Source organism: Protopterus annectens, chromosome 4.part1 (assembly GCF_019279795.1).
Source record: "Protopterus annectens isolate FY-2018-M chromosome 4.part1, PAN1.0, whole genome shotgun sequence".
In the NCBI taxonomy this organism is placed as follows: Eukaryota; Metazoa; Chordata; order Ceratodontiformes; family Protopteridae; genus Protopterus; species Protopterus annectens.
The window spans coordinates 145873695-145896962 of record NC_056734.1 but is presented as its reverse complement, the minus strand read 5'-3'; the positions used below and the strand labels follow the sequence as shown (position 1 = coordinate 145896962).

At 40.7% G+C, this 23268-nt stretch overlaps 1 protein-coding gene across 1 annotated transcript in view; it reads right to left on the bottom strand.

Annotated features, from left to right (window-relative positions):
• The window catches only part of LOC122801189 (collagen alpha-4(IV) chain-like), a 1621248-nt gene that overhangs the window by 404327 nt on the left and 1193653 nt on the right, over positions 1-23268 (bottom strand). Inside the window, exon 30 of the mRNA XM_044070748.1 lies at positions 18554-18715. Within this exon, the coding sequence (XP_043926683.1) occupies positions 18554-18715 (162 nt within the window). The remainder of the gene's footprint in view (positions 1-18553; positions 18716-23268) is intronic.

The following is a 23268-nucleotide window of genomic DNA, read 5'->3' as shown; positions in this document are numbered from 1 at the left end:
TCAGAGATAAACTTCTGATGCACAGACAGTCTTCTCTCTTCTTCCTTTCATGGTCATAAATAATTCTAATATGGCAGCAGAAAGAGATGCCGTCATGCTGTCAGAACAAGGGAACCAACTTTCATTTGTCCCTCTTCAAAGCTTGAAGGTTTAATAAAACAAGGAAATGAGTATCTTGTCACTTTTGTTGAATGTCATCACTGAAGTTGTACAAAATGATTACAGTTTAACTGAAAGCACTTACTGGAACTGCTGTCACAAGAAGAACTAGTTAAACTGGGAGAAGAGGTGCAAAATCAAAATGAGGATTACAATACTGTATACAGCCTAGATATCTTCTAGCCTGCACTCTAATTAACAGTTAAATATAGTCCAATAAGTTCAATTTTTCTACAGGGTGAAAATCCATTAGCCAGCATAAACACAACTTAAACAATATGCTGTGAAGGAAAGGTTAGTTTTTTTTATTTGTTGTATTTTGTATTAGTTTATTGCCTTTTTATATTTTGAATACTGTGATTTGTTTTCTTCACCTTGTGTTTTACTTGTATTCTGCTTTTAACTGCATATTAAAACTTCAAAAGACACCACAGCTCTGTCTCTTGTGAGTCAGGCAGAAATTTTTCTCCACCCCCCATTCTGTCACTGTTGTGTTCTTAAATACCACTGTCTTTCTAGTTGCCTGCCTGTTATGTTAATTTGACCATATATCTCATTTCCTCTCTGCTTTCACTGGCTTGTGTGAGTAAGCACAAATTTATCATTTTGTGAAATCACTCCCCTTCAACTATTTAAATTTATTGGCCATTCTACTGTATTCCATAGTACCGGAATACAAAAGTGATCACCCCTTTCAATCTATCTTGCTGTTTTAAAAATAGTGACTCTCCACTAAAACATAACTTTTTAGACAGGTAAAACTTAAGTTACCTACTTTCACATCTAACTTCTCTAGTGCACACTGCAGTGTTTAAGATAAACCATTTTTTTTCATCTTACCTTTAAGCATCCCTGTGACTAGCACTTACTCTAATACCTGCTGGAAAGCACTAGGAAGCCTTAAACTGATACAAGCACTCAGATCTCTTTATTAATAAGGAGAAATTAATCATAGGAACTAAACAGCCTATAATTGCAAAGTACCTTGCTAAGGTAAGGGAAAACAGGTCCTGTACTTTTAAAAAAAAGCACAAAACCAGGCATGTCCAAGGGTCAGCTTCTGGTGATTTCTCCTGTCCACCTGGTGAATCTGGGCATACTGGGGCAATGCAGCAATTGCCTCATGTACACAGACAACCATCTCCTCCTACCACCCAACACTACAACCTGTGAGAGATGCACTTACATAGCCAAACTGGAAGCAAAGCTCTCTCCACCCAAGATTGTGCTAGACAGTCAAGAGGAGAAGGTTAACACCCACACTACACCTCAAGCAACGCATAGCCCTTCTAAACTCAAACCACCAACACCCACACATAGCAACACTAAATCCACATATGCGGAGGACCTTAAGTGTAACCTGCCAAGCAACAAGGACCTCCGAAGCTGAAACGCAAATAAACACCAATCACAACCAAAGTGTCACACAGCTCACAACACCAGTGTGCCACCCAGCAACAGCCCCTAAGGCAAGACAACGTACCTAACACTTTAGTCATAGGTGATTCTATAGTTAAGCACACTGATGTCCCACTCACCAGGCTGAACAAGGAGAAAATTACAGTCAGCTGCCTGTTGGGTGCCAGGATCCGCCACATAACTCATGAACTCAAGTCACTCCCACAACAAGTACAAATATGACTCTGTCATTGTCCATGTTAGAGTGAATGACTTGAGACGTACCTCCCTGGACTACATGAAAACAGACATGGAAGAGATCTTGGATCATGTGGCCCAGGCAGGTATGACCCTAGCCCTGAGTAGCATCCTGCCTTCGCCCAGAATGATACAACAATATAAGGACAAAATGATTGACTTCAACAACTGGCTAAGCTTCTGGTGTCATTCAAAGGGGATCCAGTATCTGTCTGCCTGGGACGACATGATCGACAGACCATGATGCTTTGCCAGAAATGGTCTGCACCTTTTGCCCGTGGGATTCAGGTTACTGGCTAAGGCTCTTGTACCCTGTAGTGCCTTTTTTAGGCAAAGGACAAAACCACCACCGTAACAGGAACAAGCATGCAAAATCTGAAGGTAATGCTACTCAGTGCTAGAAGTCTAAACCTCAAAATGCACTCTCTCGAGGCACTCCTAAAAATGGAGAACATCGATATCTGTGCAGTAACTGAGACCTGGTTCAAGGCTCCAGAGATCACCCCTGCAATACCAGGCTACAACTCTTACCACATTTTTCGGCCACCAAACCAGGATCGAAACACTAAATTTGGAGGAGTGTCCATATTCACCAAGGATATTTACACCACCAGGTTAGTTGTCCAACACAATGCATCTGAAATTCTCCAAGTGCAACTAATACTAGGTAAGACTGCAATCCAAATTGTAGCTTGCTATAGATTCCCCAACATGCCCCAAGATTCTCACTACACCTTTCTAAACATACTGGAAAATATTAATATACAACCAAATACCATAATACTGGGTGATTTCAACTACCCTGCCATTAACTGGGAAAACTACTCGTGTACCAACACCTTGGCCCAATGGTTCTTGGAATTCATAAATTCCAATGCCCTGGATACACTAATCCATAGTCCCACCAGGGGCTCCAATATCTTAGACCTGGTCATTACCAACATGGGAAATCGATGCTCCACACCTATGGTCACCCCCTCGTTGGCCAGGTCAGACCATAAGCTAATCACCCTTAACACCCACATCCCACCCTCACCCCCCAGTAAGGAAACCTCCATACAAAACTTCTCCAAAGCCAACTTCATGCTACTCAAGTCAGAAGTTACAAACTTCATGACACCCATGCAGACGGGAACTGAAAGTTCGACTGCTGAGTCCTACGCTAAGGCACTGTACGAGCACATCCACTCGTGCATGAATCGTGCCATCCCAAATAGAACCAAGATGCTCTCCTCCAAAAAAAAGGAAGCCAATCTGGTGGTCTCCTATCATAAACAAACTTTACAACAAAAGGAAGAAACTGTTGCAGAAAAGAGGAAAATCCCAGGATGCAAAAAACTCTCTTACCAGCCTCAGTAAGAAGCTGAGATCCCTCATAAAATCATCCAAAGCGAGTTACAAAAATAAAATTGCCAAAGATTTCAAAGACAATCACAAGGCATTCTATAACTATGTCAAGAATCTAAATGGCAATGCTCAGATCTTCTATAAGCTACAACAGAATGCCATTAAATATACTGATCCCAAGGATATTGCCAATATCCTGGCAGATTGATTCAGTGCCAACTTCACCCCCCTCCCACTCCCTCAATGGCCCATCTCAATACTGGAAGATTGCCAAATTACGCACTCTCCAAAGCTAAGAATACAGCATCCATGGGGCCAGATGACACCCCGGGCTTTGTACAACATGAACTACAAAATGAACTGGTACCTCACCTAAGTGTCATGTTTAACCATAGCCTCACCTCAGGCTTCGTGCCCACTGAGTGGCGCACGACTACAGTTATCCCACTCCACAAGGGGGGATCCACCTTGGATCCCAGGAATTATCACCCCATCAGTCTGACGAGCCTGATCTGCAAGGCCATTGAACGTATTATCATGGAACTTATAAACAAAGACATTGGCAACCTTCAAACAATGGACCCCACCCAGTTTGGGTTTGTGAAGGGTCAATCTTGTCTCCTGAACCTGATTGACTTCTTCAAATCAGTTTGCAGAGCCGTGGACAAGAGTAAGGCAGTCCACACAGCCTATTTGGACTTTGCCAAGGCCTTTGACACCATCCCCCACTCTGGAATCATAGATAAATTTAGTAAGCTGTGCATTAATCCCCACATCACTGGATGGGTTGCCAACTGACTTACTGACAGAGGCCACACTGTAAAAGTAGCTGACTCCAAATCCAGCTCCAGATAAGTGACAAGTGGAGTACCTCAGGGTTCAGTCCTGGGACCTTTCTTGTTTGGCATCTGCTTCTCTTAAGTACAGGCCAACACTAAGGGACTCTGGCTAACAAAGTTCGAAGATGACTGCAAAGTCAGAGCCATTATTGAATCACCAAATGATGTGGATACTCTACAAAAGGGCCTTACAGAAACAGATGCTTAGTGCCAGAGCCACGGGCTCAAGCTCAATGCCAAGAAATGTATAGTTATCCTCTTTGGGAAAAAACATGTACCCATGAATTACCACATAGGTGGCAGTACACTAAACACCGAAAATGTGATAAGAGACTTAGGAACCTGGTGGACAGTGGTCTCACCTTCAATAACCACATTGCCACAACAGTCAGGAAATCCTTCTATGTGGCACACCTCATCACTAAGAGCTTTTCATCCAGAAAAAAGGAGGTCATTGTCCCACTGTACTCATCCCTCTTTAGACCCATTATAGAATACAATGCCCCGTTTCGTATGTACCTCTCAAGACATCTGCAACAACTGGAAAGGCCGCAGAAATACCTCACTAAAAGAATCACAGGCCTAAAGCAGATGCCCTACGCTGACTGCCTTAAAAAACTCCAGCTATACTCTGTCGCTTATTGTCTACTCCGAGGCTATCTCTGCTTAACATACAAGGCCATGTCAAACCCAGAGCTGTTGGACATGCTGCACTTAAAGAAATCCCAATCCCTCAGAGCCACATGCTCCAGGGATCTAACCCTTGTCATCACAATAAACAAAACATGATGGAGGGATAGGTTCCTGACCCAGAGACTCAGTAGACTCTGGAATAGACTGCCCATACATGTCAAGCAGAGTACCTCTTTGGCCCTCTTCAAAAGGAACCTTGCTGATTGGATGGGAGAAAGGAAATTCACCCCAGGGATCATGTCAGTCACCCTGCTAGACAGGGGTGCAGGGAAGTAAATAGTGTGGGAAGAAATAGCCAGGGAATTGTTATGGCTAGGCTTGTATAGACGCTAGGGCCAATAGCCTACAACCAACCTATGAACCTATAAGATGCTCAATCAAGGACAAAGATCATTTACTCAACTGAAAGAAAACTTTTTACAGAAAATATCCACATGGCAATAAACTGCATCTTAAAACCAATTTGATGACATTAAGCTTCACAAATAACTGAATGTTATAAACATTTACGAACATAATATTACTGTATAGTTCACTGCTACAGTAGATCATTAACACTTATTAAATATGTGATAATTTGAGAATATAGTGTTAAAATGTTCAAATACTTCTTCAAATGTATGAATATGATAAACATACATATAAAGACTAATATATAATATAAATATAAAGAGATATAGTCCATGACAACACTACATAGATTCAAAGCCCAATAAAGTGTAAATGGAAATCAACATATTTTTGATGTCTGTTGTTTATTGTGTCTATAAACATAATTTATGGAGTGGACACTCATACCAGACTCATCATATATGTTGACAAGAAGTTTATCAAAAAAGTATGAAAGTTATGCTTATACTCATTTGTTCAGCTTTTTATGTTTCACTGTACCCTAAGAAAAGGAAAAAATATTCTTTTGTTAACCAGATAGGCCCACTGTACACACAATCCTTTTGCAGGGACAACCAAGGAGCAACGTGTGGTTAAGTGAATGCTCAAGGTCACACAGCAGGCAAATGAGGACTGAGAGAGTCAAACCCTGTACTATAGGATTAAAGCTTACAGACATCCCTCTGTGTTAACTGCCAGACTAAAACAAGCATGGGTCTTCACCAATTTCACAGCTCAGTTTTACAGAAAAGGAAAATATTAATAGGGGTGGCAATGACTTGGTGTACATCTATAATGCATAGTTCTATATTTCAGTCTGATTCATCCTTTAGTCTCCATGCTAAAACATTTTTTATGTGAATGTTAAGCTAAAATACATTAATTTGGCAATATTAAACTTTATTGGCCTCTATAGGCTAGGAAAAGGGGGAATATATAGACTCATCTTGAAACAGACTACCATGCATAATCAAGGTGTGGATTATGATGCTGCCCTGATTCACTTTGCACAAGAGTACTCAACTAGTAATTGGTTGGCTCAGATTCACACTCTACTAAGAATCAACTTAGGCTGTAAATAACAATTTAATTATAATTGTGTGCAGTTCATCACTAAAACTGCAACTCTGAGGGGTAGCATCAGTACTGAGTATGATCTCTTCAGGATCTCCATATGTGCCTGATACACTGCAGATCTTGTGGAGTTGCCAGTTATACTGTTCAGAAATGTGCCTGACTCCCTTTTGTGGGTGATGAGACATTTATGCCTTTTAAATGACTACACACAGCAGTATGGTTGCTTTTAAAGACAAGCTTATATTGTGGATTACCGAATTCTGCAATACTAAACAATAAGTGGCCATTAAAAGGCTACCACATGGAAAGCTGATAAACAATCCGTAAAAGGGATTTTCCTTTTCTGATGCTTTGACCACCCGCTCCACCTTAGTAATACACTCTACCCTTAATCCTAACCCTGCCCCTAACTCTAATGTGCATCTTAACTTTATAAAAAGCCCTTGCCATACCACTATCACTAAAGAAGATAGTTCAGACTCTCACCATGCAAACAAGCACATACACACATAAACTGAATTGGTTCCCTAAATTAACCTAACCCTGACTGTAACCCTAAACACACAAGTCCCCGAACACACTTCATTTTTAAAGGTGCATTCTAAATTTACATACACACACACACACACACACACACACACACACACACACACACACACACACACACACACACGCACACACACACACACACACACTCTTAATCAAACCCTTTATCTAATCTTTACTCTAACCCTAACCCACACAGATTTGCAGAAACACACACATACATCTAGTACATATCCCACTTACCTTTTTCATCAAAGCAAAGACTTGAATTAACGCCTGTTGGATAAACTGCACATGTGCAAACAAACCTCCACTTTGGGCTGCTGGCGAAAGCAATGGTCAACCAAATACAATATATATATATGTGTATATGTATATATATATATATATATATATATATATATATATACACACACACACACACACACACACACACACACACACACACACACACACACACACACACACACACACACAATGAGAGCATTAAAAAACAGTGTGGTCACCACAGAGTCGGGCATAAAAATATTTAATACTAAGTTAAAAACTCTAGTTAATCACCAATTAAAATGACAGAAAGATAAGCACTTTTGGGTATTCCTACCATTCTTCAGATCTATCAAAAACAAACTAATCCAGAGAACATATATGACTCCTCACCATTCTGTGACCTCCTACAAAGTAAATCTGGCAGAAGTGATTATATGATTATTCAGTCACTTCTGCAAGTATTAAAAATGTTTGGCATTACAAATGTTTGTCTACTTGGAGCACTCCCATATGTTTGTGTCTTGTTTGTGTCTTTCGGCTTTTCCCGGTTACGGGTCGCCACAGAGGAACTCCGGTCCGCTAATGATTGGCAGTAGATTTTTACATGCTGGCTTGCCGGGCCTAACGCACAACCTTCACTGAAGGAATGCCCATTCACGCATGTCGACACACAGAAGATGCTCTAACTGAGAATCGAACTGGCAACGTCTAACTGTGAGGCGACAACGCTACCGCAGCATCACTGTATGATGGACACCAACATGGCTGAAAGACAGAACCCATACAAAAGCTCTGATATAACTGCAACTTTAGGAGTGAAAAAAAAATGGGCCGTAAAACTGGATGAACATAACTCATTCACCCAAGCAACGGACCTGGTTTTGTGTGTCTGCTTATCATCTCATTCAGAGAGAGCTATCTCCACATCTTTTTCTGGCTAACATATGTTATTATGTACTTATTAATTCATTATACAGCTAAAGTAAAACCATTAATGTTATTATTTATTTATTTATTTACTAATGTGTTTTATAGATCCATGGACCCTATTGTAACTGAACTCATAAACAGCAATATCAAGAATCTGGTAAGTCCTGACCCCAAATAGTTTTTTTTGAAGGGAAGATTCCCTTCTATTTAATCTGCTACATTTATTCAAAAAGATTACATAGGCTATAGTTTGGTGGTCATGCAGTTCACACGGCATATGTTTACCTGCCTATGGCCAGTGACATTATTCCCCATGCTGGCATCATACAAAAGGTAAATGTTTTAAATCTTGATCCTTATGTGATAAGATGGACACTAATACTGCTGAAAGGTAGAACCCACACAGTCGCAGCTGCCTCATCAGAAAGAATGAAAGTGACCAGCAGTGTCCCACAAAGCTCAGTGCTGAGACACTCCATTTTGGTATTTATTTCTCAGACCTCCAAGAAGACAGACAAAACCTCTAGCTGACAAAGTAGGAAAGTCATCCTATGATACCAAAACCCTCCAGAATGAACTCTCCTAGTATGCTCTTAGTATACTAAAAATAGGCTCAAACTAATTGTTAAAAAGTACACTATCATCACTTTGGTAGATAACCCCTCCACTCATCATACTATCTAGCTAGCGCACCTCTACAAAACGTAAATGTAGTTACAGACATAGGTATTTGGGTTGTCAGCTCTTTTTCTTTTGACCATTATGTAACAATGATTGCTAGCAATTTTTTATTTAGCCCAGCTAATTGCCAAAGGAATGTCATCAAGATCTAAAGAGGTGATCACTATATTATAAATTTCCGTGCATGTTAGTGTGACTCGTAATCTTCCTTTAAGCATAATTGAGTCACAAAGGATAAATAAATAAAATTATACTCAGTATTTATCAGGTTAGTTATCAAGTACAATGTCTCATTTGGAATGTATCTCATTAAATAGTATCAAACAATTAGAAAGACCCCAACGGTTCCTAACCAAAAAGATCATAGGCTTAACATCTCTGAGCTACCAAGACAGGCTGGAAGATCTGTCCCTTTATTCAGTGCCTTACAAACTTTGAAGGGAGACCTCTGTCTCATTGCTGTGCCATTAGAGACTTGACTGCCTCAGGCCTCCTGTTTCTATGGAAGTCCAAAATTTCCAACAATATTAGAACCAGGAACCTAAATTTTCACTAACAGATAAAGAAAACACTATAACTGGCTAGGTTTGTAACGCATCACTTGTAGACCTTTGGCATAAACCTCCCCTGCATGTTAAGCAGTGCAATTCACTATCTTCCTTTAAGGACAAAAGATGACTGGACAGATCTCTATAAAATAACTCCGTAGTTGGAACGGCCTGGTAGAAAGAAGATGCTGCTTGAGAGAAGTTACTGGCAAGGCTAGGATAGCCACAGAATATCTATGAATGTACTTACTGACCTCATAAAGATTCCCTGACCTGAAAGTTTGTCACTAGGCAAACAAAGGAGCAAGTCTCCAGACAGAAGAATTTTAGACATTTACTAACGGGACAGTGGCAAAGAAATTTATATTATGCAATGTTGTAAATTACTAAATTGAAAGTGGCTAATCACATCCCCAAAAAATGAGAATATTAATAAATAACTTGCCATCATGACCAGTAATGAAAGTATCACGGTATATATTATAAGCAAACATAGATTACTGTTGAATCAACTGAAAATGGATTTTTACAATAACATTTATTTCAGAATTATTAACACAGAAATACCCTTTGGATTCTAAATAAGTAAAACTAAACTGTAATTTAGATTTCTTGACAAAGCCATAAGATGAGCTCAGTGGTTTTGAATTTAGTAACCGATCAGCTTGACAGTTTACACAAAGCCATTAAGTGATTGTAATCACTTTTAGACAGCTTGTAAAGCGTTAACGTTAACTCTTTTTAAAGGTATATGAAGGCTGTCCACTCCCTTTAGTCCTTTCTCTAAAAGCAGTGGTGAGCACTTAATGACAGCTTATAAACTGCAGGATAAAGCACTTCAAAACTTTGGAATCTTTAGCTATTCAGCCCTTTAATAGACAAGAGAACAAAAAAAAAAAAAACAAAATACAATGCTACACTGAAGAAATGAAGTAAAGTGCTTTTCGTCTGGTGCAATGACCAAACTTCTTAAGACAACAGCAGGCACAAAAAACAGTTAGGTTTATAACCACACAAGAGAACTCCCCCCTCCTCCGCTCCCTAATTACACAATTAATTAATGATGGGTGCTCCATTTAATGCTTGTTGAAACTGAAAAGTCTTATTAGATAATTTATAATTTATAACTTTATGAGTGTTTTTGTTATGACTAACCTATCAGATGTATGTGTTTTGAGTTGTGTTATATACATTCATATATATATATATATATATATATATATATATATATATCTGTGTGTGTGTGTGTGTGTGTGTGTGTGTGTGTATATATATATATATATATATATATATATATATATATATATATATATTCACTGTCATTTTGCTACCAGTGACTTTATGTTAATATGACAAACATGGTGGACCCCTTATGTAAAGACACACTATCCCTTAAGGTAGCAAAGTTTTACAGTAGAGGACCGGCTGAATAATATAAGTTCTGAATGCAAAGTGTATTTAACATTGAGAGGCAGAGTATTCAACAACAATAACATCTTTTGATATTTAATTTTTGATTTTTAAAGTATGTATTATGTTAAATAGGATGTTATACCTTTTTAAAATCTTATAGTACTTAATTTATGACATTAGATGTGTTTGTTGCTTTTAGTAACAGCAAGGAATTTAATGAATTTTACCTAAGGTCTTCAAGTTGCAATTCATGTATATAATTAATTTCTATTGGTTAATTGTGCAATTAGCGGGCGGAGGAGTGGGGAGTTCTCTTGTGTGGTTATAAACCTGTTTTTTGTGCCTGCTGTTTTCTGAAGAAGTTTGGTCATTGCACCAGACGAAAAGTGCTTTACTTCATTTCTTCAGTGTAGCATTGTATTTTGTTTTTTTTTTTTGTTCTCTTGTCTATTAAAGGGCTGAATAGCTGAAGATTCCAGAGTTTTGAAGTGCTTTATCCTGCATTTTTTTTTGTTTTTCTACAGTTTATGGTGTTGGTATGAAATTTTATCTTATTACAGCTTATAAACTAAGTTGTCCCGGTCCCTCGAGTAAGGGGTTAAACGGGTGTGGGGAGGGTATAGAGGTAGAAAGTAAGGTAAGGATTGTAGATGGATAGATAGTGGGTTTGTGGAGGTGAAAGGGTTAAGGAAAGAGGGAGATGTAAAAAGAAGTGAGGTAGGAGTAGGTGGGATTTCTGACAGTATTAAGTGTTAGGGATTAAAGGAAGTAGGCACATTTGGTGTGAGTTGGTGCAGTAAGAACTAGCTTATGTCCAGTAGACCTGTAGGTATCGTAGATGAAGGTAGGCCTTGGATGGTGGGGAGAGAAGGGGTTAGGTTAACTGGGTCAGTTCCTCCCTTTGGTGTTTTCTAGAGGTTAATTTAAGGGGGGGCTGGAGTCTGGGAATATAGTTTGAGCTTACTGGTAGGAAACGGTGATAGAATACTGTGTGTGTGGGTGAATGGTTGGGGGGTGGTCACAAAAAAAAAAAAAAAAAAAAAAAATATATATATATATATATATATATATATATATATATATATATATATATATATATATATATAGATAGATAGATAAATAGATATAATGAAGTGGTATTGGGAGTAGTGCTAGGCTTACCTGGGTGTTGAGGTTTTCTTTGCTCCCTGTCATCCGGGGGTCTCCGGGGGATTCGGCAGGCCTTTTTCGGTGGGGCCATGTGGTCGGTTGACATCCATGGGGGGGAGGCTGGGCCTGTCGTTAGCTCTGTCGGGTAGTAGGTCGTTGGTGCCATGCGGTCGGGGTAATATAGAAATTAAAAAAAAAAATGGAAGGTGTTCTCCCGGTGGTCGTGGTAGGCAAAGGAGGGGTCCATCAGTGTAATCCGATCCCATTAGGTTGTGGGGTAGTGGTAGATCACCCCTTATGCTCTCTGGTGGGTTTGTGGGCTGGCCGTGTCCGTTTCTGGGGAAAATGGTTCTCCTGGTGGTCGTGGTAGGTGGTAGCATTGGGGGATAGTGGCGGATCATCTCCTCATGTTCCATGGGGGTTTCATGGGCTGCTGTGTCCTTGTAGGTTATCCCGGTGGTTGTGGCAGGTGTTTGGGGGTCCATTGTTGCATCCAGCTTCATCTACGTTGGTGGTAGTGGCGGATTTCTGTTCATGCTCCCTGGGGTGTTTGTGAGTTTCTATCTGTCCTCTCCGGTCATTCCGGCTTTAGGATGGCATTGCAGTCGTTTGGGTGTCCCTCCGTCCTGGTATTTGGTGTTGGTGGTGGAATATCTTCTCCCTGGGGGGGGGTGTTTCCTGTGCTGTTGTGTCCTTGTAGGGTATCCCGGTGGTTGTGGCAGGCGTTCAGGGATCCATTGTTGCGTCCAGCTTCATCTGGGTTGGTGGTAGTGGCGGATTGCTGTTCGTGCTCGCTGGTGGGTTTGTGGGTGTCAGTCTGTCTTCTCAGGTCATTCCGGCTTCAGGATGGCATCGCAGTCATTTGGGTGTCACTCCGTCCTGGTATTTGGTGGTGGTGGTGGTGGAATATGTTCTCCATACTCCCTGGTGGTTTATTGGGCTGCTTCTGCCGTTCTTTCGGCCACTGGGTCTGAGCGCCGGTTTGTGCATGCACACTGCATTACTTAGCCGTTACTGAGTATTGTGCTGGGAGGAAAGGTAAGTGTTTTCGGCTTGATTGTGTGAATGGTGATGGGATTGGGTGGCTGGTAGATAGGGATATAGTTAGATGGACAGGATTAATTAATTAATTAATTATTAATCATTTTTTTATATATATAGATAGATACACATGGGGAGGGATATTAATAGGGGATATTCTAAGGTTAGGAAGGGGTGCAAATGGTAGGAGGTGTGGCTGACAGGGTGGTTGAAAGGTGAAGTGTGGGCAGGCAGGGGTAAGTTATGGTGCAGGGGCAAGGCAATACTAGGGGTTGTGGTAGGGTGTAGGGCAGTCGGGCTTATAGAATAGTTTTAATATTTTGTTTCTCTTTTACAGATGGCCAAATTACCAGAGCTAAGGCAGAGGTGGCAAGCAATTGTGGCCCAAGTGGAGGAGCTGTTCCAGGAGGCGGCAACATCAGAGGTGGTACAGGAACCTGAACAGACCCCAGGTCGGAAGAGGCGACGCACAGAGGTGAGACCCCCAGCTGGAGAGAAAAAACAACAGGCATCGCAGCAGGTGGTAGAAGTGGAGACACCAGTTCTCAGTACGTCGCAAGATGAAGGTGCAGGTAATGGTTTTACTATGGCAGTATTGTCGGGGGAGCTAGGGGTTGAGGATTGTGGAGGGGTGACGATGACTTGTCAGTTGTGGATCTCGGGGGTGGTGTGCAAGGGATAGAGGAGGTGCAGAAGCAACTAGCACAGGGTGCCAGGTACCAAGTTAAAGATGTGATGGGGGGGGCGGTGGGTTTTGGGGCAGTTTGGTCTTGGGCTCGGAGGTAGGCTCTGATTTTGGGCTGCAGCCTGGGGACTGGTTGGCCACCCAAGTTTTGGGGCAGGTGACAGGAGCAGTTTTCCTGACTCCGCACATTCCGGGTTCGGTTAAGGAAAAAATTTGGAAAGGGGAGTATGTGGATTTGTTTGAGCTGATCGATGTGGAAGGGGTCCAATGGCTAGTGGAAGCAGAGTCCTCTAATAGCAAGGACTTGTTGGCGGCTTTAGCAACATTGGGAAGGCAGAGGGTAGGTAAGCTTCATCCTAGGACATGGGATAATTGGGTGGTTGGCTTTATTTATTTTATGGCAGTGCAGCTGGAGAAGGACGGGTCTTTGGCCCTTCCACTGCTAGGCTGTTTTCTTACCATTCATGAGGCACAACAGTTAAGGCCGGGTAATGCATGGCTCTGTTACGATCAATGTTTCAGCAAATGGAAAGCTGTGGACCAGTCACTTCATTGGGAGGTACGTCATCCAGATCTATGGTTGGTTATGATGATGGATAGCTACGGGGGCTTTAACAGAAGGTTGAGTGGGCCAGAAACAGCGGGTGTGTGTTGGTCATTTAATAGTGGCTCCTGTTCATGGGTGGGGTGCAAATTTGCCCACATTTGTTCGAGATGTGGAGGGGGTCATTTGGCCACTGACTGTGGTCGGCAGAATTTGTCCTGGAACTCTAATGTTATGGGTCGTGAAGGTGGATTTGGTGGACAAGGCTTCTCGCAAGGCTTTCAGCTGGCCCAAGGGAGGGGTAATTTTTGTGGGTCCCGGAGATTTGGACTCGGGTTCTTTAGAGGCAATAGAGGAAGGGGCATCATTCCCTATTAAGGTTGAGATTCTCTGGGGTATGCTTCATTGGTTTCCTGGTTTGGCCATCAAAGAGGAGATAATACAGGGATTTCAAGGGGGATTTCCTATTAAGTCCACCGTGGGAAGGGGTGGGGGGTTGCAAGAATTTACGATCTGTTGAAGGTAAAGAGGACATCTTGGAGGCTTTACTGGAGAAAGAGTGTAGGGCATGGGCAGTTATTGGGTCCTTTTGCAGTCCGCCTTTTAGTGCTTACAGGGTGTCACCTTTAGGGTTGGTGCTGAAGAAGCAAGAAGAGGAATTCAGAGTGATACATCACTTGTCTTATCTGGAAGAGAATTCAGTAAATGATTTTATTGCAGAAGAGGAGGTTAGGGTGCATTACGCTTCCTTAGATGATGCAGTGAAAGTGATTAGGGAATTTAGGGAGCCATGGTTGGTTAAGGTCGACATTGAGTCGGCTTTTTGATTGTTGCCTATTAGGAGTGAGGATTGGCCACTACTGAGGATGCGGGTAGGAGATAAGTATTACTTTGATAAAGCTATGCCTATGGGTTGTTCAGTGGCATGTGCGACTTTTGAGAAGTTCAGTACAGTATTGCATTGCACTTGGCAGCAGAAAGTGGGGACTCAAAAGGCAGTGCATTACTTAGATGATTTTTTGTTGGTGGGCGAAGGAAGGGTAGGAGCACAGGAGGGTTTGCGGTAGTTTACGATTATGTGTGGGGAGTTAGGGGTACCATTGGCTCAGCATAAGATGGAGGGTCTGGCAAGGACATTAGAATTTCTGGGATTAACAATTGATGGGGAGCGGGGACTGTTTTGTTTACCAGAGAATAAAATAGAGAGGCTTAGGTCGGTGATACGTTCGGTGTTGGGTAAGGATAAGATTCGGATTCGTTCAGCTATGGAACTGCTTGGGCTTTTGAATTTTGCCTGTTGAGTGGTGCACCCAGGGCAAGCTTTTTGCAGGTCACTGGCATATTTGTCGAAAGGGGTTAAGAGAAAACACCATTGGGTTACGGCAACCCAACTGGTGTGGGAGGACTTGGTGTTTTGGAATGGGTTTTTGCAACAATTTAATGGGATATCTTTTTGGCAGTCAGACTGGGTGGGGCAGGAGGAACTTCAGTTGTTTACAGACGCAGCTGGGTGTGCTGGCATGGGGGCCTATTTCAGGGGTCGGTGGTTTGCAGCTGAATGGCCTTGGGATTGGGAGGAGGTATGGAAGTGGGATGTGGCCTTTCTAGAGTTGATGCCTATATGGGCAGCTTTGGTGGTGTGGAAGGAGCAATTGAGGGGCAAATGTCTAGTTTTTCACTCTGACAATATGGCTGTAGTGAGAGTATTGCAAAAGAAGACAGCTAAGTCGGGCTTGTTATTGTTGGTATTACGTAAATTGGTTTTGCAGAGCCTGTTAATAAATTTTTCTTTTACAGGAGTGCAAGTGCCTGGCGTAAGGAATGAGATTGCTGATAGATTGTCCCAATTTCAGTTTCGCAGGTTTCGAGGTTTGGTTCCATGGGTGGAGGAGGTGCCAGAAATCCTGCCAGAGGAGGTGTGGAATCTTGGGTCGATGTAGGCAGGTGGTTGGTATGGCATTCCTGGGCCCCTTCTGCAAGGAAGGCATATGGTAGGGCTCTTTATGATTTTAATCAGTTTATTTTGCAGCTGCCAGAGAAGGAAGGGGTATGCTCAGAGGAATTACTACTGTGATATGTAGCTCGTGCTTGTGGGTTAGGCAAGGCTTTGCAGACGGTTAAGGTGGATTTGGCTGCAATTAGCATTTTCGCTAAGGTAGCGGGGTTGCAGGATTTCACTAAGTCTTGGACATTAGGGCATATGTTGAGGGGTTGGGGGAGAATGGTGGTGGAACGTAAGGATATTCGATGGCCGCTTATGAGGGTTATATTGAAAGTTTTGGTGAAAGGGTTAGGTTTGTTGCAAAAGGGGTCTATGGATTATTTTATGTGAGGTACATTATGTACATGGTTATATTTTGGCGCTTTTCATATTTTGGAGTTGTTAGGCTCATTATATTGGAAGGATGTCATTATAGATGAGGGTGAGGTTACTATTGCATTAAGGAGGAGTAAGACAAATCAGTTGGGTAGGGGATGTGTGGTGGTGCTTAAAACTGACAAGAAACCTTGCCTTTGTCCGGTAATGTGGGCAAAAGAATTTATGAGGAGCCAGAAGGGAGTGTGGATCAGTTAATTATTTGTTCAGTGGATGGGAAGGTGGTGTCAAGTAGTAGATTCATAACTTTGGTGAGGAAAGTTTTACATTGTATGGGATTTCCGGTGGAGAGGTTTGCAGCTCACTCGTTCAGGATAGATAAGGCTTCAAATTTAGCCAGAGAGGGTAGTTCCATTGAATTGATTAAAAGAGTGGGGAGGTGGTCTTCAAATGCATTTTTGTCTTATATTAGATAAGTTGTGGTCTGATTATTAATTTTTCTTCTTTTCTTTTAGGGAAGCACATTATCATCTTGGAGCATTCGTTCATCCACTGGGCAGAGAAGCGTGCTTTAGTTAGGGATGATGGTGTAAATTTGGGTTTAGCACATTTAGGGTGGTCAGTGTCCTGGCATGGTGTTAGGGGTCTTAGGTGGGACAGGTTGTTGCATGAATTTGAGAGGGCTAAACTGAAGGTGGGTTGTCCTTGTATACTAGTCATTCATTTAGGGGGCAATGACTTGGGCATTGTTTCTAAAAAACAATTAGTGGACATTATTCTGTAGGATTTAATGAGATTACAGGCATTGTACCCAGGTATGGAAATTGTGTGGTTAGTGTTGGTTCCGCATTTGTGTTGGAGGGCTGCATATAGTTACAGGGTGATTAAAAGGGTCAGAAGGTGTGTTAATCAAAGGCTGGCTAGGCAATTAAGGATTTTGGGGATGCATACTATTGACCATAGAGAATTTGGGGATGGAGAGTAGTCTTGGTATTGAACAGATGGAGTACACCTTAATGACGTGGGACTGGATCTTTTTAATTTGCATCTGAAACTCTTTTTAGAGGATATGATTGCGGCTAGGGTTTAGGAGGGGGAACAGCCTGGTATCAGGCTGGTGGTGGAGAAGAGGGACAGGATTGTCCTCTTCTGTTCCCCCTCTAAAGAAGGTGGTTGTTGGTTAATGGTTTGGTATGATGGTGAGGTGAGTAGGTACGCTGCCCCGGTGGAGGAGGTATCAGGGTGAGTAGGTACGCTGCCTGAGGTAAAGTTCATCCAGGGTGAGTGATGAAGCTGCCCGGAGGTCATCATTGCTGAGGAAGATAACTAATGTTGGTTTTATGTGCATATAGTTCATTGTATAATACAGTTTAATAGAGGTTGTCAAATGTCTTTATGTGTTTGGTGTGGTTATTTAAAGGAGGAGGGCAGGACAAATGTAGTTTGGGACAAACTAAGTTGTCCCAGTCCCTCGAGTAAGGGGTTAAAGGGGTGTGGGGAGAGTATAGAGGTAGAAAGTAAGGTAAGGATTGTAGTTGGATAGGATAGTGGGTTTGTGGTGGTGAAAGGGTTAAGGAGAGAGGGAGCTGTAAAAGGAAGTGAGGTAGGAGTAGGTGGGACTTCTGACAGTATTAAGTGTTGGGGATTAAAGGACGTAGGCACATTTGGCGTGAGTTGGTGGCCCTCCCACCCTCCTCTTTTGTATATGGATGGAAGATGTGGGCAATTTGAGGCAGAGAAGAGGGACAGGATTGTCCTCTTCTGTTCCCCCTCTAAAGAAGATGGTTATTGGTTAATGGTTTGGTATGGTGGTGAGGTGAGTAAGTACGCTGCCTCTTTATGAGGGTGAGTAAGTACGCTGCCCTGGTGGAGAAGGTATCAGGGTGAGTAAGTACACTGCCCTGAGGTAAAGTTCGTCCAGAGTGAGTGGTGACGCTGCCCGGAGATCATTGTTGCTGAGGAAGATAACTAATGTTGGTTTTAGGTGTATATAGTTCATTGTATAATATAGTTTAATAAAAGTCGTCAAATGTCTTTATGTGTTTGGTGTGGTTATTTAAAGGGGGGATGGGACAAATGTACACTATAAAACAAATAAACAGATGTCAGTCTGTTTGTGTAAGATAAGAGAGATGAGAAGAAAGAAAGAAATAAAAAAGAAAGGAAAAAAGAAAACAGCAAAAAAGTTTATCTGTAAAAGATTGCCATAAGTGAAAACCAAAATGCATTACTTCTATTCATTAGAGTACCATTTAAAAGCCATCTTACCTGGGGGTCCTGGAACTCCTATAAATCCCTCAGGCCCTAGATTTCCAGGTGGGCCTTGATTACATGCAACAGGTTGATCACCTGCTAGGCCCTCTGGACCAGTAAGACCAGGCTCTCCTATAAAACCTTTAAATCCACGTGTTCCTGGCAATCCAGGCTGTCCTGGAAAAAAAAAGTTTTATTTGTAAGCATAAGTAATACTGCGTTAGGAAACATATATACCACTGATGCAAAAATGTTTTGTTACTGATATTCATAAAAACAATGACATGAGTATAGCTGACTTAACTGATGCTTCATTTCACAAAACTGATGCAATCAAATATGGACAATCAAACAGCCAGTCCAATGATAATTTTGAAGCAGTTTATATTTTGTATCACTTGAGTTGCCCATCAAGTCAGCTAGTTTTGACTTGAATGGGCTTCATTGCAGAGATGGGCTATGTGCGGGTGTGCACTTGTGTGTGTGTGTGTGTGTGTGTGTGTGTGTGTGTGTGTGTGTGTGTGTGTGTGTGTGTGTGTGTGTGTGTGTGTGTGTGTGTGTGTGTGTGTGTGTGTGTGTGTGCACACATTGGTACTTACTCATTTTAGAAGGCCACACACATTTTGACTTCAGAAATGTCTAAGTTAGAAACATTGCATACTTACATACCACTCTGCCTACAAACTATGCTTCTCCATCATAACTCTGAAATGCGACTTCTAACCATCTCCATCTAACCCACTAGCTGTACAATTCCTTCTGACTATTCCCACTGAGGCGTATGGTTAATATCATAATACACATATTTTTCTCCCATCTAACCCACTTAGCCTGTTTTTCACTGAAAATGGGCAATTTCGGTCAACATATGTATATGAGATGAGTGATTTAAGCCAATGCACAATATAGTTTTATTCTTTTAGACCTCTCCTGTAGTTCTCTTGACTTTTTTGTAGTCCTCTGGAATGCATATAAAAACTTTGGTTGAGTCTTTCCTTGTATTGTATCTTCAATTACAGTCTGACCAGTTAAAAGTAAATGATCATAATCCATGTATCAGGGTCAACAGCTCCTAGTGATGAAGTCTTGCTACTACTGCACTAGCAACTCAATCGTCAGACACGTCCAGTACTTCAATGACTCTCCTTTAGTGTTAGACCCAAAAAAGACCTTCAACCTCAGCAAATGTGGAGATGTTCCTATTATGTCATCAGAAGTTATGGTTACTATTAATGGTATTACTTTTTGTCCCTTCCACCAGAGAATGTGTCATTCACTGTCTAACATCTTGTTTCATTTCTGACATCATTTCATTACTATTTTGTTATTGAAAACAGGACCAACATATCCATGAAATCGAGAAATGCCATAGCCAGTGCTCTTCAATGATCCATATGCATAACAAACCCACCAAGCATGATACGCCTCATCATGCGTTCACTCGCCACTGAATCAGGCAATTGTTTCACCCTTGTAGGCTAACTGCAAGTTGAGGTTAACTGGCATTAAGTTGTTTCATAATATTTATCCCGTAACAGTAACAAATCTGGACAGAGCTAAAAATAATAGACAGACAAAGGGCGAAAATCAGAGACAAATTTTAAAAATTGCTCTTATATACTTAGAAAGTTGCTACAATAATTTAAACTCAATGGTGCAAAATGAGAGCACAGGATGAACTTCCACGCAAAGTTTTATTTGACAAAGTTGCAGTTCCAAAAACGTCAAAAATTATAAAACCGTATTTGAAAATTTACATCCTGTTGACCCTGTTTATTATTCAATCTCTCTGAGCTACGCAAAGGAGGGTAATCCCTATCATATTCCTGACAATCATCGTAACACATACTACATATTCCTATCATTTTCCTCTGGGGATGTTACATTATTGTATCCACTTGACCTATTATAAATATACCGAGGTTTAGGATAACTTGTTTTGTTATTATAATCTGTTATGTCCCTTTCCAGTTTGTTCATTTTCCTGTTTACCAGTTCATCACATTTCTTGTCAATTTCTTTTCTTAAGCCAAAATATTTATCTTTTTCCTCTTCAATACTAAACATTAGGTCAGTCTTAACTTGCTGATCAATTTCCTCTATTTCCTTTTGCAATAATTCCTGACATCTTACATTTTCTCTAATCATTAATTTCAACATGTCCAGACCACATTTATTAAACAATTCAATAAGCTCAAAATAAAAATCAGAATCACATTGTACATTGTTAGGCAATTTATATATTCTAAGACCTTTGGGAACAATTTCCCTTAAAATACATTCATTCAGATATTCGTTTTCTATGGCAAGTGTTCTATATTTATACATCTTTTTGTGCAAATCATCCAGTTTAGAACGATAGGAAACACGAGAGATGGATACGCTTCCAACACCTAAAGTTAGGGGGGTGGACGAAACAGATCAAACTCGCAAGCTCATAGGGCAACTAACTGAACTGATTGACTTGTTGACCCCCCTCAGCCAATCCTTGCTTTTGATGTAATCCAGCTCAGCGTCATGTTCCAGGAACTGGAGGTCAAGAAAGACAGGACAAACAACCAAGGGAGCTTATAGGCGTTCTACAGGACGTCGGCGATCCTAAGGAGTTTTATAGTCCTACTTTTGACCCTGTTAACACCCCTAAAGTTCTTCAGACTGGCGTTAATGGATTTAATCAACCTAAAGACACCCGCCCTGAAAAGGGAACCAAAAAAACAGACGCTAGAGCCAATTCTACAGGTACTGTGTTTTCCAATATTTGTAAAGAAACAAAAGACTGGCTTCAAGTCAAATATTCTTTTAAAACCAAGACTAATTTTGTTAAATATAATGGGACTGGTGTTTCCTATTGTTCTAAACTGGACGATTTGCACAAAAAGATGTATAAATATAGAACACTTGCCATAGAAAACGAATATCTGAATGAATGTATTTTAAGGGAAATTGTTCCCAAAGGTCTTAGTATATATAAATTGCCTAACAGTGTACAATGTGATTCTGATTTTTATTTTGAGCTTATTGAATTGTTTAATAAATGTGGTCTGGACATGTTGAAATTAATGATTAGAGAAAACGTAAAATGTCAGGAATTATTGCAAAAGGAAATAGAGGAAATTGATCAGCAAATTAAGACCGACCTAATGTTTAGTATTGAAGAGGAAAAAGCTAAATATTTTGGCTTAAGAAAAGAAATTGACAAGAAATGTGATGAACTGGTAAACAGGAAAATGAACAAACTGGAAAGGGACATAACAGATTATAATAACAAATCAAGTTATCCTAAACCTTGGTATATTTATAATAGGTCAAATGGATACAATAATGTAACATCCCCCGAGGAAAATGATGGGAATGGTAGTATGTGTTATGATGATTGTCAGGAATATGATAGGGATTACCCTCCTTTGCGTAGATCAGAGAGATTGAATATTAAAAAGGGTCAACAGGATGTAAATTTTCAAATATGGTTTTATAATTTTTGACGTTTTTGGAACTGCAACTTTGTCAAATAAAACTTTGCGTGGAAGTTCATCCTGTGCTCTCATTTTGCACCATCGAGTTTATTTTGGTCAATTTTTGGTGCAATTATCCACTATTTGGATTGTTTGGAAGTGACTTTGGTGTACGAGAGATGGATACGCTTCCAGCATCTGAAGTTAGGGGGGTGGACAAAACAGGTCAAACTCACAAGCTCATAGGGCAACTAACTGAACTGATTGACTTGTTGACCCCGCTCAGCCAATCCTTGCTTTTGATGCATGGTAATCCGGCTCAGCGTCATGTTCCAGGAACTGGAGGTCAAGAAAGACAGGACGAACAACCAAGGGAGCTTATAGGCATTCTACAGGACGTCGGCAATCCTAAGGAGTTTTATAGTCCTACTTTTGACCCTGTTAACACCCCTAAAGCTCTTCAGACTGGCATTAATGGATTTAATCAACCTAAAGATGCCCGCCCTGAAAAGGGAACCAAAAAACAGATGCTACAGCCAATTCTACAGGTACTGTGTTTTCCAATATTTCTAAAGAAACAAAAGACTGGCTTCAAGTCAAATATTCTTTTAAAACCAAGATTAATTTTGTTAAATATAATGGGGCTGGTGTTTCCTATCATTCTAAACTGGACGATTTGCACAAAAAGATGTATAAATATAGAACACTTGCCATAGAAAATGAATATCTGAATGAATGTATTTTAAGGGAAATTGTTCCCAAAGGTCTTAGAATATATAAATTGCCTAACAATGTAAAATGTGATTCTGATTTTTATTTTGAGCTTATTGAATTGTTTAATAAATGTGGTCTGGACATGTTGAAATTAATGATTAGAGAAAATGTAAGATGTCAGGAATTATTGCAAAAGGAAATAGAGGAAATTGATCAGCAAATTAAGACCGACCTAATGTTTAGTATTGAAGAGGAAAAAGCTAAATATTTTGGCTTAAGAAAAGAAATTGACAAGAAATGTGATGAACTGGTAAACAGGAAAATGAACAAACTGGAAAGGGACATAACAGACTATAATAACAAAACAAGTTATCCTAAACCTCGGTATATTTATCATAGGTCAAATGGATACAATAATGTAACATCCCCCGAGAAAAATGATGGGAATGGTAGTATGTGTTACGATGATTGTCAGGAATATGATAGGGATTACCCTCCTTTGCATAGATCAGAGAGATTGAATAATAAAAAGGGTCAACAGGATGTAAATTTTCAAATATGGTT